At 42.1% G+C, this 16,185-nt stretch overlaps 2 protein-coding genes across 2 annotated transcripts; both read left to right on the top strand.

Moving 5' to 3' along the window:
• The first annotated feature begins 2,731 nt into the window (after positions 1-2,731).
• Positions 2,732-3,529, top strand: LOC149146423 (uncharacterized). Its single transcript, XM_089452756.1, has one exon. The coding sequence runs from the start codon at positions 2,732-2,734 to the stop codon at positions 3,527-3,529; it is 798 nt and encodes a 265-aa protein (XP_089308882.1).
• A 203-nt stretch (positions 3,530-3,732) lies between these two features.
• Positions 3,733-9,275, top strand: LOC149146424 (uncharacterized). Its single transcript, XM_089452757.1, has 3 exons — positions 3,733-4,747; positions 5,200-5,321; positions 5,544-9,275. Exons 1-3 carry the CDS (start codon positions 3,733-3,735, stop codon positions 9,273-9,275), a joined length of 4,869 nt encoding a protein of 1,622 aa, XP_089308883.1.
• The last annotated feature ends 6,910 nt before the right edge of the window (positions 9,276-16,185 follow it).

Genomic DNA, 16,185 nt, shown 5'->3' on the forward strand with positions numbered 1-16,185 from the left:
ATTTTATAATTTTCACTAATTAATTTAGATTAATTAGAATTGAAGGTTTATTCTTTTTAGTGAAAAATATATTTATAGAGGAAATTATCTATATTATTAAATAATAAAATATCAAAAATAAAATCAAGTTAATAATCATAATAATAAATATGAGTTGTGTTCTATTGATAAATTGTTGAATTTGTAAGTACCTCGTCTATCAAGAGCTAATTTGGTTAATGGGTAGATCTCTTCGGATTGATCTACCTAAATTTTCCCATAGATATAGCAACCACTAAGTGTCCATAAACCATATTATTTAAATAATAATAATAATAAAATATATTTTTAATATATATATATATATATATATAATAACAAAATATATTATAATAATATTTTTTAAATATTACAAAAAGTGAACCCATTTTTTAATAATTAATTGTACTTAGTTTCCAAAAGATCGCCCAAACTCATGCCATTTGTACTGCAGTTATCACGTGGATAAAGTTTAACTTTTCAGTTTATTTTATTTTCATAACTTAAAATTCAAGGTATAATATTTGAAGTAGGGATGTTGTAGCATCGTTTATGAAGTAAGCATGAACTACTTTCTTTGAATGCATGAATACGTGACGCTATCCGTGTAGACACATTTAGCAGTGGATCTGTGAATAGTTCAAATCTAGATATTTAATTTTCCTATTGGATAATTAATTTCCGAGGATTAAATCGGCGGGGCTAATTCCCTATAGAAGCATCATGAGCCCTCTTTTTTTTATAGATATATAACAAATACGTGTCAGAACTCGGCTGACAACCGTCATATCGTTTTGTTTTTATAATTCGCCATGGATCTGAACATGCTGCAGCATGCAGCTCCGCAAATTCGATCGCGGCCGGTGGGTGAGCAAACCAACCATCCCGACCGTTGCAACATGCACTCACGTGCAACGATTAGAGGTTTTTTTATTCTTAATTTTTTTAACAATTTTTAACAGATTTAATTCCGACAAATTGATTTTAAAGTACACAAAATTGATTTTAAAATACATAAAATTAATTTAATCAAGTACATCCATCAATCAAAAATTAGATATTCAAATTTTAAAACTTCATAAATTAATTTTTAATTTTGAAAAAAATAAATTTAATATTCAATTTTGCAAAACCTTTAATAAGCTTTGCCAATAATTTTTTTTAAAATGTAAATTAATCAAAACATTTTGACCCAAACTTATTACAATATACTTTGTCTTATGCGGGTATAATGATAACAATATACTCCATCTTTAGCCGGGATAATGCTAAAATAACATTTTAGTAGAACCCAATGTAGATCCTGCAAAGATGTTGTCAAGGCCAGGGTAATAATCCTCACTTATGGTATAAAAATTCGCGCGCGCGTTCTGCTCTGCTCTGCGGAGTTTGAACTAGGTTTGCAGCGGCCATCGAGACCCGTCGCTACCATGAGCGGTCCTGGGGGTGGGGAGGCCGCTCCCACCCCTCCATCATCTTTTGAAGAAGCTTTCCACAGTCTTTTAACGCAGCAAGGGAAGAAACACCAGTTTTCAGAAGTGCCGAAGTTCATAAAAAAACTTGAAGAAATACCTGAGATTGCTCTTCCAGAGGAACAATCGATCAAAATCGCTCTGGCTCTGGCTGACAGAGGCCTGGTAGGGCAGTTTATGGGTCGCTGGCCCTCCACAAAAATCACAGACGAATGGATTCAGCGAAACTGGAGGCCTCAGCTGAAAAATAACGTGATCTGTTATGCAGTGGGACGAGGCTACTTCATTTTTGAATTTACATTCAAAGAAGATCGTGATTTGGTGTTCAGAAACGGGCCGTATTTTATGGGAAATCAAGGACTGTATCTTAATAAATGGAGCCCTGATTTCAATCCATCCGTCGATGTCCCTAAGGAGGCGCCGGTCTGGGTTCGTCTTCCTAATCTTCCGATTCACTGCTGGAGCTATCAATCCCTGCAGAAGATTGGAAATGGGCTGGGTCGCTTCATTGACAAAGCTGATCACAAGGGCCAATATACCTGCGCTAGAATCTGCGTGGAAGTCGATCTGGAAGCCGGCCTGCCAGAAGCGGTCAAACTCACAGTTGGAGAATCGCAGCATTATCAGAAGCTGGATTACGCGCAGTTGCCGTTTAAATGTCGAACCTGTCATGAGCATGGACACTTTCAGGGAAACTGCCCAAAAGCTCCAACAGGGATCACGGTTGAAGAGGAAGGATGGAAAGAAATTAAAAAGGGAAAGGTTGTTCCAAAGCCCCCAGGGCAAAATACCTCCGCTCCGCAGGGGAAGCCACGCCCTACTCCAAAGGTCACTGCTGCTTCCAAAGGTGGCTCCTCCTCTGGAGAAAGGGTGGATGTCATGGAAACACAAGAGGAAACCGGAAACAAGTTGAAGCAAGTGAAAGAAACTGAAGCCGAATCATCGATTCCACCAGTTGATGAGGGTTAGAGGGGTAAAGAAGGCAACGAAGAGCACATCAGTCTCGCCTCCGAATCTGAGGAAGAATCAGAAGAGAGAGATTCTGAAACTGACAACTCGCAAGTCACTCCTATCAAAACGACTAGGGGTCGGAAATCCAAGAAGAAACAGAGAGAGGAAAAAACTTATCTAGATGTCCTTCAAGGCTCTCAAAAAACCCTAAAAGGAATGATGAATACCAGATCTGGGCACAAGAGTAACAGGGCTCCAAAAGGAGCCTCAACCCCTCGAGTCAGTAAATAATGAAATATGTCTCCTGGAACTGTAGAGGATTAGGAAGCAGGTTGAAAGAGGAAGCCTTAAAAGACATAGTGAGAATATATTCACCTGAAATCCTCCTCATCCAGGAGACAAAGCTGGAGGAACTTCTTCTCCTCCAATCCAGTAAAGTTTATTGGCAAAAAGGTCAAGGAAGAGCGGTTAGTGCAAGAGGCGCTTCTGGGGGAATAGCCACCTTTTGGAACAGCACCATATATGATCTTATTCAAGAAAAAAGTAGCCCCCACTGGCTTTACACTCAGCTTCTTCACAAAAATTTTGGTCAGCAGGTAAGTATGTTTAATCTTTGTGCTCCTGTTTTGCCAAGCGAGAAAAAAATTTGTTGGAACTCGCTTCAATCCTTTCTTTCAGAGCAAAATCCAGGAAATATCATCATTGCAGGGGATCTGAATGTCACCCTTGCTCTTGACGAGAAAAAGGGAGGCTCCATTGTCAGGGACCCTGCCAGAGAATGGGTTGAAGATATTATGCTGGGCTGGGATCTGGAGGATATTAAACCTTCTTCAGGGAAATTCACCTGGTCCAACAAAAGATTAGCCCCCAACCACATCGCTGCCTGTTTGGATAGATTCCTAGTCCACTCTTCTTTCCTGACAAGTGGTCTTATGGCCACTTCTAAAATTCTACCAAATCTCACTTCTGATCATAAGCCCATCCTCCTCGAGCTTTCTCAGGATGGTAATTTAGGTCCCATCCCTTTTCGTTTCAGTCCTCTGTGGATTCAGCAAGACGGATTCCAAGAGGTGGTTACTGAAGCCTGAAATAGGCCTGCCCATGGTTCTCCATTCTTTGTGTGGGAAGAGAAAATCAGGGGACTAAAAAGAAGTCTTAAGGAGTGGGCAAAAAGATTGGAAACACCCACTGCCAAAAGAAAAGAATCTCTTATACCACCAAAAAAACTCACTCTGAGCTGTCGCGCTGCACCTAGCCGCGCCTTCTGAGCGACCTGCAAACGCTCTCCCTCATGGAGCCTGGAGGTGGCCCTGCGGCCCCTCCCCCCTTCCCTCCGGAGATCGAAGCCTTTAAGGCTCTCGTAACTGCAACAGGAAAACGCCAGGTCTCAGGCCCGCAGCAAAAATTCGTCAAAAAATTGGACAGTATACCCAAGGTTGCCTTAACAGAGGAGGAAATCTATAGATTTGCGCTGAATTTAGCAGAAAAAGGTCTGATCGGCCAGTTCACCGGTTTGTGGCCATCCCCGAGAGCAGTCGAAGAATGGGTCAAAAGGAATTGGTTACCCTTGGTAAGTGAAGGAATCAAAATCTACTTTGTAGGCAAAGGGTATTTCGTTTTCTTGTTCGACAGTACAGAGGACAGAGGCCTGATTTTCAGAAACGGGCCATACTTCATGGGGCCTCAAGGACTCTACTTGAACAAATGGTCTACTGATTTCGATCCAGCGCAAGATGTGCCCAAGGCGGTCCCTGTTTGGGTGCGCCTCCCGCATCTTCCCCTGCATTGCTGGAATCAAAGCTCACTTCAATCCATAGGAAACGCACTTGGAAAATACATAGACCAGGCCCCAAGGAAGGATCAATACTCTTGTGCCCGGATCTGCGTGGAGGTCGATCTGGAAACAGGATTACCCGAAGCGATTCAGCTATCAGTGGCAAACTGGACACACATCCAAGAGCTTGATTACGAACAGCTGCCTTTCAAGTGTCGATTCTGCCATGAGTACGGGCACTTTGCAAGACACTGCAAAAAAAGAAACGAGGCAACAGAGAAGGATAAAGAAGATCAATGGAAACAGGCAAAGAAGACAACATTCAGCAGACAGAGTAACAAAAACAAGGCTAAAGGGACAGAGAACAAAGTAGATAATGGAAGCACAAGTAACCAAAACGCTGGAAGCAGTGAAACAAAAGGCAATGAGGGGGATAAAAACCCCTTTGAAATCCTCACGCCTCCTTCAGATCCTCCGGAAGCAGGGGAAGAAGAACCATCACAGCAGGAGAATATTGAAACCATGGAACCAGGTAATAACCCAATCCACACCCCAAGCAATATTTCTTCCCCTTCATACGCAGAAATAATAAAAAAAAAGAAGAAAACCATAGAGAATATGGGATCATCAGATGATGAAACATTTGAAAGGACAACAAAAAGGGCTGGACGAAGATCAAACAAGGAAACCAGAGAAGAGGAGTCAGAAAGACAAAAAACCCTCGGCAGTCAAGCTACCATCGAAATGACACTAGGGAGGAATATCAGGCCTAGGGCCTCCAAAGGAGGAGGGCCTACCCCTTTAAGTGGTAAATGATGCAGTTGATCTCTTGGAACTGTAGGGGTCTGGGTAATCCCAACAAGGCAGATGCTATCAAAGACTTATTGAAGATGGAGTCCGCGGACATCCTTATGCTCCAAGAGACCAAAGTAGAAGGGGAAACCCTTCTAAACACCAGCATGTTGAAGTGGAAATTTGATTCAGGAAAGGCTGTTAGTGCAAGGGGATCGGCCGGTGGAATAGGCACGTTTTGGTCAAAAAGCTCTTTCACTTTGGAACGATCCACAGAGACCCAACATTGGATCCACACAGATCTGCGACATACGGTAAGCAATCTCTCCTTGGCTCTTTTTAATTTGTATGTCCCTGTCCACTATGAAGAAAAGAGAGAGTGTTGGAGAACACTAATGGCCTATATAGAACAGATTAACCCAACGAACATAGTCATTGGAGGAGATCTGAATATCATACTAGACCCCAAAGAAAAAAGAGGAGGAACATACTCTAGAGACCCCTTCGTCAACACTGTGGGAAATCTGATTACGCAGTGGGATCTAGTTGACTTCAAACCTATAAGAGGTAAATATACCTGGTCCAACAACAGATCAGGAGAAAATCAAATCTCTGCTAGGCTGGACAGGTTTCTCATCAGTAGCACATTAATGCTGGACAATAGAATGGTTTTCTCCAAGATCCTCCCCAAGCTTACATCGGATCACAAGCCAGTTCTACTCTGTATCAAAAAAGAAGAAGATCTCGGCCCTCTCCCTTTTCGCTTCAGCCCTCTCTGGGCAGGCAAAGACGGATTCTATGAAACTGTTCAAACGGCCTGGAGGATAGATGTTAACGGATCCCCAAGTTATGTGTGGGAACAAAAAATAAAAAACACCAAAAAAGCTCTGAAGGACTGGATTAAAAAATCTCTGCAAACTCCAACTAGCCAAAGGAAAGAAGCAGTTCTTCAGCTGGAAAGAGTCCAATTCGAAATGGAGGAGAAAGATCCCTCTCCCACAGATTTAGACATAGAAAAAACTGCCCAAAGGAAAGCATATTGTTGTTTCAGAACTGAAGAAGAATACTGGCGTTTAAAGTCCAGAAGCTTGTGGCTCAAATCTGGAGACAGGAACACCAAATACTTTCATAGACAGTGCAGGGCACGAGTTTCCCGTAATCACATAGCAGAGATAACAAGCACAACCGGACAGGTGTACAATGGATTTTCACAAATCAAAGAAGCAGCGATCACTCATTTCCAGAATCTTTTAAGTGCGGAAAGAAATGGAAATGAGGAGGACGCAGAGGAGTTCCTCTCAACCATCCCAAACCTAGTCAAAGAGGAGGACAACGACTCTCTGTTGACCCCAGTCACGGATGAGGAGATAACTGATGTAGTTTGGTCCATGGAACCGGATAAAGCTCCAGGACCCGATGGGTTCTCAGCTCACTTCTACAGAATCTGTTGGGAAATCATCAAAAACGACCTATTCAGAATGGTAAGAGGAATCCTGAGGAAGGCAAAAGTAGGAGGAGGAATAAACTCTACCTTCCTAGCCTTAATTCCTAAGGAAACAAACCCAAGGACCTTTGACAGATATAGGCTGATTTCTCTCTGCAACATATCTTATAAGATTGTGGCCAAGCTGCTGGCCAACAGAATCAAGCCTCTACTCCCAAAGCTCATCTCTCAGGCACAAGGAGGATTCGTAAAAGGTAGACAAATTCTGGATAATGTCATCCAGATTCAAGAAGCTCTCCATTCCAGCCTAACCCGGAAAGAACAAGGTATGATCATTAAATTGGATATGTGCAATGCCTTTGATCGTGTTAATCGTTCCTTTTTGTACAGGGTTCTAGCAGCATTTGGCTTTAAACAGGACTTCATAAACCTCATCAAGGCTTGTACAGAAAACGTTTGGATCGCCCCAATGGTGAATGGCAGACCAATGGATTTTTTCCAAGCAACCAGGGGATTGAGGCAGGGCTGCCCTCTTTCGCCCTTTCTATACATCTTGATGGCAGACGTTCTAAGTCGCAAGCTAACCCAAGAGAAACAAGTCGGTACCATTCCAGGGATAAGGATAGTTCAAGGCATAGCCCCGGTGAATCATGCGCTATTCGCAGATGATTCAATTCTGTTGGGGGGCACATCCACTAGAATTGCAAGCGCTTTCAAAACCATTCTTCAACAGTACTGCAACATCACTGGTGCATTAGTCAGTGAAAGGAAAAGTGCAATTTACAGTTGGAATATCGACCAGCACGCCACAGACAGAATTTCCAACGTTCTGGGGTTCAAAGGATACGCTTTGTGGGAAAAAATCAAATACCTCGGCTTACCATTGACGAGGGGCTCCAATCGAAACCAACTGTGGGAAGAAGTGATATCTAAATTCAAAAATAAGATAACAGCGTGGGGCAGAGTTTGGCTCACCACCGAAGGCAAACTCACCCTCATCCGATCCGTGCTTTCTGCCCTGCCCACATATCAAGCCTCGCTGCTGCTGGCTCCAAAACAAATTACTGATCAAATCTCCAGCATCATTCGAAATTTTCTCTGGAGCGGAGGGAAAGGTAACAAGGAACGCTTCCACCTCATCAAATGGGAGATTGTGAAACGCCCAATAACCGAAGGCGGACTCCAGATCCGCGATCTCCAACATGCAAATCTGGCATTGGGAGGCAAACTCCTGTGGCAATTAATTACAGAACCTTCGCACCCAATCAGTCAGCTGCTGAACCTCAAATATTTACAAAAGCAACCAATATCATCTTTCAATCCAGCGCAATCTCCAAAAGGAACGCAGGCCTGGAGGCTGTGTTGCAGAGGGATCGAATTTTTCCGAAACCATTTATACAAAATTCCTGGGAATGGCAAAAACTCGCTGCTATGGAAAGAACGAATCATGAATCACTCCCCTCTATCCACCATCAACGAAATAGCAGAGTTGAGAGCCTGGTTAATCTCTAAAGGGGTAAGGAAAATTGAGGACATAGCAGAGTGGGACCTCAATGGCAACTGGCAGCGCTGGACGTTGCCAACCATCCCAATCCACTTAAAAGAACAGTCAAAAATCCTGTTAGAGGCAATAACAGATTTTACTCTTGTGCATAAGGAAGAGGAAGATCAATGGGGATGGGGGAAAACAGGAGAGTATACGGTCAAACAAGGCTACTTCCAAATGCAAGGAAAACAGGAGTCACAGTATCCGGATTCAGTTTGGAAACAGATATGGGAAAGCTTCAGCATTCCCAAGATTAACTTCTTCAGCTGGACCTTATTCCACAACAAAATCTTGACCGGAGACAATTTGTGCAAAAGGAACTTTGCAGGCCCGCATCGTTGTGTCCTCTGCAAGAACGCTTCAGAAACAGCAGTCCATTTGTTTATTGACTGTGAGTACGCACAGAAAGTGTGGAACAGCTTCTTAATAGGGCTGAATGTGAGTCCCCCAACACGCTGTCAGATCACAGATTTGTTTTTGACATGGAAAACTCGGTACCCCCACAGCATCAACGAAAAATCTCTTTGGTACAAGTTATGGATTGCTGCACCGAAATACGTTTGTTGGAAGTTGTGGCTCTCCAGGAATGAAGCTGTCTTCAATCACAAAGACATAAATGCAGAAACAGTAGCAAGGCAGGCCAAGGATCTCCTCCTGGAAACTCTGAGACAAACTAGCGTCAAAGACAGCAACCTCAGAAATGAAGAAAAGGCGTGGCTGGAAGGTTATACTCCCATGCCAACTACTCATGCCATCATCTGCCCAAACCACAAGGAAAACTGGCAGTACAGAGACAACTCGGACAATTTTCAAAATTGGTGGAAGTCACAAGGTAAATGTACAATCTTCTTTGATGGGGCCTCGAAAGGAAACCCAGGCAGATCAGGAGCAGGAGGCGTCATTTACTTTCAGAATGGCAGAAAAGAGGAATTCAGTTGGGGACTTGGGATAAAAACCAACAATCAAGCGGAAGCACTCAGTCTATTAAAAGCTTGTCAACTGACCAGAAAAGGAAATGCAAATGAAATTATAGTTTTGGGAGATTCAGAACTGTTGATAAGGTCTCTAATACACAAGAAAAGTCTCAAAGATCCAGTTCTAAACAAGCAGCTAGCAAGAGTAAACAAATTATTGAAGGAATTCTCATCAGCACAGCTCTTCCATATCCTCAGAGATTTAAACACTGAAGCAGACAGGTTAGCAAATGTAGGATGCAATCTTGAAAAAAGTATGATCAGCATAAATGCAGAGACTCCGAAAATGGCAATCATTCCTTAGGAGCACTAGAAAAACAGAGAAAAGCAATGAAACGGATTTGTAATACTTGCTTGTCTTTGGCCTTTAATAAATAAAATACCCGTTTCAGTTAAAAAAAAAAAAAATCTCTTAACAGTCTTGCTGCTCATTAAATAGCTATGGAGCAGAGTCCTGTTACACAAAATCATCTCCAAAAAGAAGTCGAGCTGCAAAAAGAGGTACACAGATCTAGCAGGGAGGAGGAAGAATTCTGGAGACAGAAGTCAAGGAATCTATGGTTAAAGTCCGGAGATAAAAACACCGGCTTCTTTCACAAACAAGCCGAAGCTAGAAAGCAATTCAAATCAGTTTCTGAGATAAATTACCAAAACACGGTGGTTAAGGATTTTGATGGCATTAAGAGAGCTACTTATTCCTTCTTCAAAGATCTTTATTCGGCTCCTGAAGAAACCCCTATTGATCCTCATGCCTACCCGATGGATTTAATTCCCAAGAGCGTTAAGGAATCGGACAATGCTATGTTGACTGCTCCGATTAGCTTGGACGAGCTTAAGAACGTTTTGGATCTCATGGAGCCTGATAAAGCCCCAGGCCCTAATGGGTTCACTGTCAGGTTTCTCTTGACTTGCTGGTCGACAATTAAAAAAGATCTACTGAGAATGGTCAGAAAGTCCCAGAATTGTGCTAAGCTGGGCGGTGGTATCAATTCGGCCTTTCTAGCTTTGATCCCTAAAGAGAAAGGCGCATTCGAATTCAGCAGATTTAGACCCATATCCTTGTGCAATTCAAGTTACAAGCTGGTCTCCAAAATAATCGCCAACAGGCTAAAGAATATTTTGCCAGCCATCATCCCTGAAAATCAAGGCGGATTCATAAAAGGAAGAAAGATATTGGACAACATTGTACTGGTGCAAGAAGCGGTCCACTCTAGCTGCCAAAGAAACGAGAAAGGTATGGTGATTAAGCTAGATCTGGCTAATGCATTTGATAGGGTGAGACATGATTTTGTGTTCAATGTGATGAAGAAGTTCGGCTTTTCAACAGCCTTCATAAACTGGGTGAATGCCTGTATTGCCTCGCCATGGATCGCGCCACTGGTCAATGGCCGCTCAACTGACTTCTTCCAAGCCTCTAGGGGCCTTAGACAAGGATGTCCCTTGTCTCCACTCCTATATGCTATTCAGGCCTCGGTACTCAGTTTCCAGCTTGACCATAATCAGAAGATTCAAATCCTGCCTGGCCTCAGAACGACTCACAAGGTGAAGGACATCAATCATGCACAGTTCGCAGATGACACTTTGCTGCTTGGAGGAGCCAGCATAATCTCTGCCAGATCCTTCAAGAAGGAGCTGGACATTTACAGGTTGCTCTCAGGCAGCAAAATTAACTACCGAAAATGCTCAATCTATGGCTGGAACTGCTCGATCAAGGAGTTGTCTGATATTGCAAGACTATTAGAAATGGATGGAATTCGAAATTGGGAGTCATTTAAATATCTTGGGATCCCAATCTTCAAATCCAAGCCTAAAGTTGCTCACTGGATGCCGCTGCTAGATAAGTTAAAGAACAGAATCCAAGCTTGGGGAGCCTCTTGGCTGAATAATGCAGGGAAAGTCATCCTTATGAAGTCGGTTCTTATAAGTATGCCTCTATATCAACACTCTGCTCTCCTTGCCCCCAAAACCTTTCTCAACAAAATGGACAGTCTGTTAAGAAGATTCATGTGGGAAGGTGGGAACAACAACGACAGAAGGCTCCATTTAGTGAACTGGGAGACTCTCAAGAGACCTCTTCTGGAAGGCAGCCTCCACCTACGTAACTTGGCTGCTCAAAATCTTGCTTTGGGATCCAAAATCTTGTGGAATTTAGTTTCCGGAAACTCTAGCTGGAGCAAAAGAGTCATTTGGAAGAAATACTTCCAAGGGCAACGATTGAGATGCCTGGATAAGCCTCCAAGATCCTCAAAAGGATCTCCGATCTTCAATCTTTGCAGCTCTACTATGGAACAATTCAGCCATCATCTTTACTGGATCTCTGGTAATGGGAGAAAGATCAAAATATGGGAAGACTCGATTCTGGGTGATCAACCTTTGAATCAAGTGGATGGTCTAACAAATATCAAAGCTTGGCTTCAATCCTCCAATTTGCACACCCTGTGGGATATATCTATCTAGAAGAATGACCCAGATAGACTTTGGGACTGTTGGAATCTGGGGGAGGTTCCTCTTATGATGCAGGGGGAAGCTTCTCTATTGCTAGATCTGCTTCAGGGCAAATCTCCTTCAAAGGCCACCTCTAAAGACAAAAGAGGCTGGGGCTCCCTTTCAGGTTCTTACACTGCTGCCGAAGGTTATAAAAGATTGATGGCTGTCCCTTATGCTCCTCCTGACCCAGCTCAATGGAAATTTGTTTGGGATTTCCCCTCTCTCCCTAAAATTGACTTTTTCTGTTGGACTGTTGTGCACAATAGCATTCTCACCAGAGATAATTTGAAAAGAAGAGGGATGGAAGGGCCTTCCAGATGCCCCCTTTGTTTGGCTGATGAAGAAAATGTCAATCATCTGTTGTTGCTTTGTCCTTTTGCTTTGGTAGTCTGGAGGGGAGTTCTGAGGTTACCAGCAAATCTTGATCTCCCAGACAACATTCCATCTCTGCTCCGAACTTGGGCCAACCTATCTCCCTTTTGCCTGAAAAAAAAAAAAAGTCTTCTCAAAACAAGTTGGATGTGGATCCCTAAATTTATCTGCTGGAAGCTGTGGTTGGAGAGGAATAACAGAATTTTCAGAGGAGAAAGCTACAATTCTACAAGAGTTATTTCTAAAATCAAAGCTTTGCTAGGCGAGGCTTTGGAAGCCAATACTACTTCAAGGAATGAAATGAGACTGGTCAAAGAAGAGGAGCAATGGCTTCAAGATCTGGTTCCGTATCTGAAGGAAAGGTCCATTCCTCCTGCACTTGCCCATGCCAATTGGGAGATTAGGATGGAGGAACTGGAGTTCATCAAGTGGAGATCAGCCCTAAATGACCACTGTTTATTCTTTGATGGGGCTTCTAAGGGAAACCCTGGGCTTGCTGACAGTGGTGGGGTTCTTCTGAGTCCTGGAGGTTCAACGGAAATGCAGTTCCACTGGGGTCTGGGCATCGAAACCAATAATAGAGCGGAGGCTCTCGCACTATGGCAGGGGCTGAATCTGGCGATCAATCGAAATATCCTCTCTCTCTGTGTATTTGGAGATTCTAGACTCATCATCCAGGCGATGACCTCTCATAAGACTCCCCATCAGGTTCAATTAGCCACTGTTATCAAAAAAATCCAGCTCTTATTGGCCAAGTTCAGTAAAATCTCCTTCTACCATATATTAAGAAAGCTCAACTCTCAAGCTGATATGGACGCCAATCTGGGCTCCCTCTGTAACCGAAGATCTCTGGTGGTCAACTAGATGGAATCCTCCTGTTCCATTCCCTGATGTTTCTGCTGATCGGACCTCTGTTCCTAACTGCGCCAAGGGTTAATACTCTTCTCCTCTTTCCTCTGCTATCCGGGATCTTTCCTCAGTGTATTATCAATCTGGTTAAAATTATGATCTCAGGCCTTTTCATCTTCAGTCAGTCTTCCGTCAATGGACTCTGTCTCCTGTCAAAGCTTTAGGTTCAAATCGCCTATAACCGACCAACAAGATGTCTTATAAGCTCCAGATTAGAACCTGCTTTGTTCTCACACCAAAATACCGTTTACATCAATCTTAAAGTCTTCATCTCCGAAAGGCGGCAATTTGACTTGTATATCCGAGGGTTGCAGTTTTGGGCGTAGGAGCTTCTCCATCCCACAAGCATATTAACCAAAGTATTCGCGGATTCATCGTTAGCACAGGCCCGCTTATGTTTGCTCGCCCAGAGAAGGCCCAGGGAAGTCCTCTGGCATCTATGCGGAACAATCATCTCTGTGGGACACTCTTCTTGGCGAAGCGATCAAACAACTGATCCTGATCTGATCCTGGTCACTGGTATTATCTTAAAATTGTGATGATCCTGCTCGGTGCTCTGTCTTCTGATCTCGTTGACAACAAGTTAAAACAGCTACCCATGAGAATCCTCTCTGTCAATGCTGCAATGTAAGAGCCCGCGGCAACCATTTTGCCGCCCTTAATAAAAATATAACCGTTATTGTCAAAAAAAAAAAAAAAACATTTTAGCATTTTCCTCTGCAGGGACCTTGTACATTAGCATTGCTATTACATTTTATGACAAAACAGACTCATATGGGAATGCAAAAGGTTCTCGTATACATACATGTACCTACATAACAAAATAAGAAAATAGCATTTTAATTTGCGACAATTGCATGCCATTGAAGACTAGCTCAAGCCCAAACTCTAGTAGTAAACAATGTAGAATGAATTTTCTTTTTGAATTTTTCACGTGTAACAAGAAACAATAGTAATTGGAAGATGAATAAGCATTTTAAAATCTAAAACAAGATCTGCTAAGTCAATGGGAACTTGCTTTGACAAAGTTAGGCTTAACCAATCCAACCAGATTTGCTAAGTCAATAGGAACTTGCTTTGACAAAGTTAGGCTTAACCAATCCACAGTGTAGACGAAATGGTTGTAATGCTAAATCATGCTAAAGCGAGCAGAATTTGCACATTAATACTCGCGACTATATTTTATGACAAAACATAATGCCCATATGGTAACGTGAAAGTGTTTTATATACATAGAAATACATGTATAACAAAACAAGACAATAGCTTTGATTTCATACTTTTGTGATCCATGTTGTCATTCAAAATGTCTTTCAGATTAATCACATCATAAGAGATTCTGAATAAAGAAAATTGTTTTCTAATTTGCAACAATTGCATTACATACAAAATTTAAACTTGACAAATCTACAACTTGGAAAAAAATGATTGCAAGGCTAGATCATGTTGCAGCGAGAGGAATTTGTACATTAGCATTTGCTACTACATTTTATGACAAAATAGCATGCCAATATGGTAATTTGAAGTAACATGAAAGGGATATATATATATATATAAGCAACTGATTATATCTGCTTGAGGATTCGAAAAAAAGGACGTCGGAATGGAGTTGGGGATTGGATTCAAGTTTGAGGTTTTTCACAAGCCATGGGGCTTGCAACCCTAGGCCTCAATCCCTTCAAGGATCCCCCACACCAACCTCTCTCATCAACCTATCTAGTTCATATACCCCTCAACCTCGCATTCACTCTCGCCAAGTACTAAGATCTACTCATGGAGATCAATATTGTCAATTACTTCGCTAATACGTATGAGGGTGTTCAAACTTGGTCAGATGTAAGCCGCATCGAACAATCACCACTAAAGGAATGCCTGTGAACAGGCCCCTCTATGTTAAAGAAATCATCAATAGGGGAGCTGGCAAAGAAACCATCATTTTTCTCTGAGAGTTTGGGTTCCTATGCACAATTCGTTGTCAGTGCTATGGAAGGAAGTTTCCCTAATCCTAGGTTTTCCCTAGGTGGCAGCTTGTCGGTTTTACCTCCTCGAAATTTGGTTTCCCCTTTCATTGCTTCCATTTCCTGATCAGTTCTTATTTCTAACTATGCCCCTCTCTCTCCATAGCGAACTCTAGCCCCCTCTCGAATTCCTATCGTTGGTTTCCTCACCTTCCAGAACAGGGGGTTTTGTTGGTAGTTGATTGTCTTTGAATATGCATAGTGGCTACGACTATCCCTCCCAATTGTTAGTCTAATTGGGCCTACTAGTTAAAAAAACGTTTTAAGCACGAAGTGGAAGAGCCCCATCTAGTGCTAGAAAAAACGTCCAGCTCAACAACATTCATGTTATGGTGGAGGTTTCTATCATCGATTGGTTCGCCAGCAAGAGGATGGTTATGGAGGTCCCTCACTTCAAAAGTGGATGATGGATCATTTTGTAGAAATTATGGTGTAGATTTGCAACTGCTGATAAAGTTCTAATCAAAATCACAAGACACAAACCTACTCTACTGCTCTGCAGAATGTAATTCACAATTTCGAACAAAAATCTTAGAAATGCAATAAGAAATCACACATGCAAATAGTATTTTTCCTGGGGAAAGCAAACTGCTAAAACCCCCAATGCCTGCTTGCATTAATCTGATGAATAGAGATGCATTATAATTGCTTTGCTCAACAAAGCACAACCTTCAAGTGAATAACCGATCTCTTTGCTCATTAAGAAGTTTCGACCTAGAGTTAGTCAATTTTTGCCTCTGCCTGAGCCCCTATTTGCTTACACAATTCCTGAGGGGATAAGCCCCTATTAATTATAAATTTCCTCCAAAATGCTTGCACAATTCCTCAAGATTGATCACCTGACCTCATGCAACACCTATACACTCAACTAGTTTACAATTGTTGGTTAACTGCCTTGAAAACTCCACAACTGGGCAACTTGTATACTTTGCATGCATTAGCTAATTATTAGTTGATTGATCAGTTAACTAGATGATCTCTGAGTTAGACTAATGTCCCACTACTTAAATGACCACCAACTAGTTCTATTAACAATTGCTCCTAAAATTTAGGAATCACTACATACAATTGAACTTCATGCCCCTAACTCGAATTAACTAAGCTAGACTCCTATAAAATAGGAATCAGCACATGCAAACTTAACTTCAACTCCTTAACTCAAATTGAGTGTTATTAACCGAGTGACGAGAGCTATGTCACCTCAATTAACTCCTTCAAGTTGTCTGCAGATGTGGAATTTCGAATTTCCTCAATTTGATTAAGGAAAAATCAAATTGAGACTTTCTTACTGCATTTTTCAACACATTCTCTCAGCAAGAAAGTGATTATCAACCACCCCTATCTTGCACCTGTGGAATATACTACATGCAACACTTCTCACTGTTGTTGTTGCTACTGTAACATTTGCAACTGAGAAGCATCCAAAAT

Source organism: Pinus tabuliformis, chromosome X (assembly GCF_031772625.1).
Source record: "Pinus tabuliformis cultivar Carrire ecotype Pingquan chromosome X, CPIR1, whole genome shotgun sequence".
Taxonomy (NCBI): Eukaryota; Viridiplantae; Streptophyta; class Pinopsida; order Pinales; family Pinaceae; genus Pinus; species Pinus tabuliformis.

What these genes read in the sequence shown, in the direction of transcription:
- LOC149146423 (XM_089452756.1), top strand. Translation starts at nt 2,732, where the DNA reads ATGAAATATGTCTCCTGGAACTGTAGAGGATTAGGAAGCAGGTTGAAA.
- LOC149146424 (XM_089452757.1), top strand. Translation starts at nt 3,733, where the DNA reads ATGGAGCCTGGAGGTGGCCCTGCGGCCCCTCCCCCCTTCCCTCCGGAG. An exon ending in TATTGAAACCATGGAACCAG is followed by an intron (nt 4,748 to 5,199) that starts GTAATAACCCAA and finishes AATTTGATTCAG; the next exon opens with GAAAGGCTGTTAGTGCAAGG. An exon ending in ACACAGATCTGCGACATACG is followed by an intron (nt 5,322 to 5,543) that starts GTAAGCAATCTC and finishes CTGATTACGCAG; the next exon opens with TGGGATCTAGTTGACTTCAA.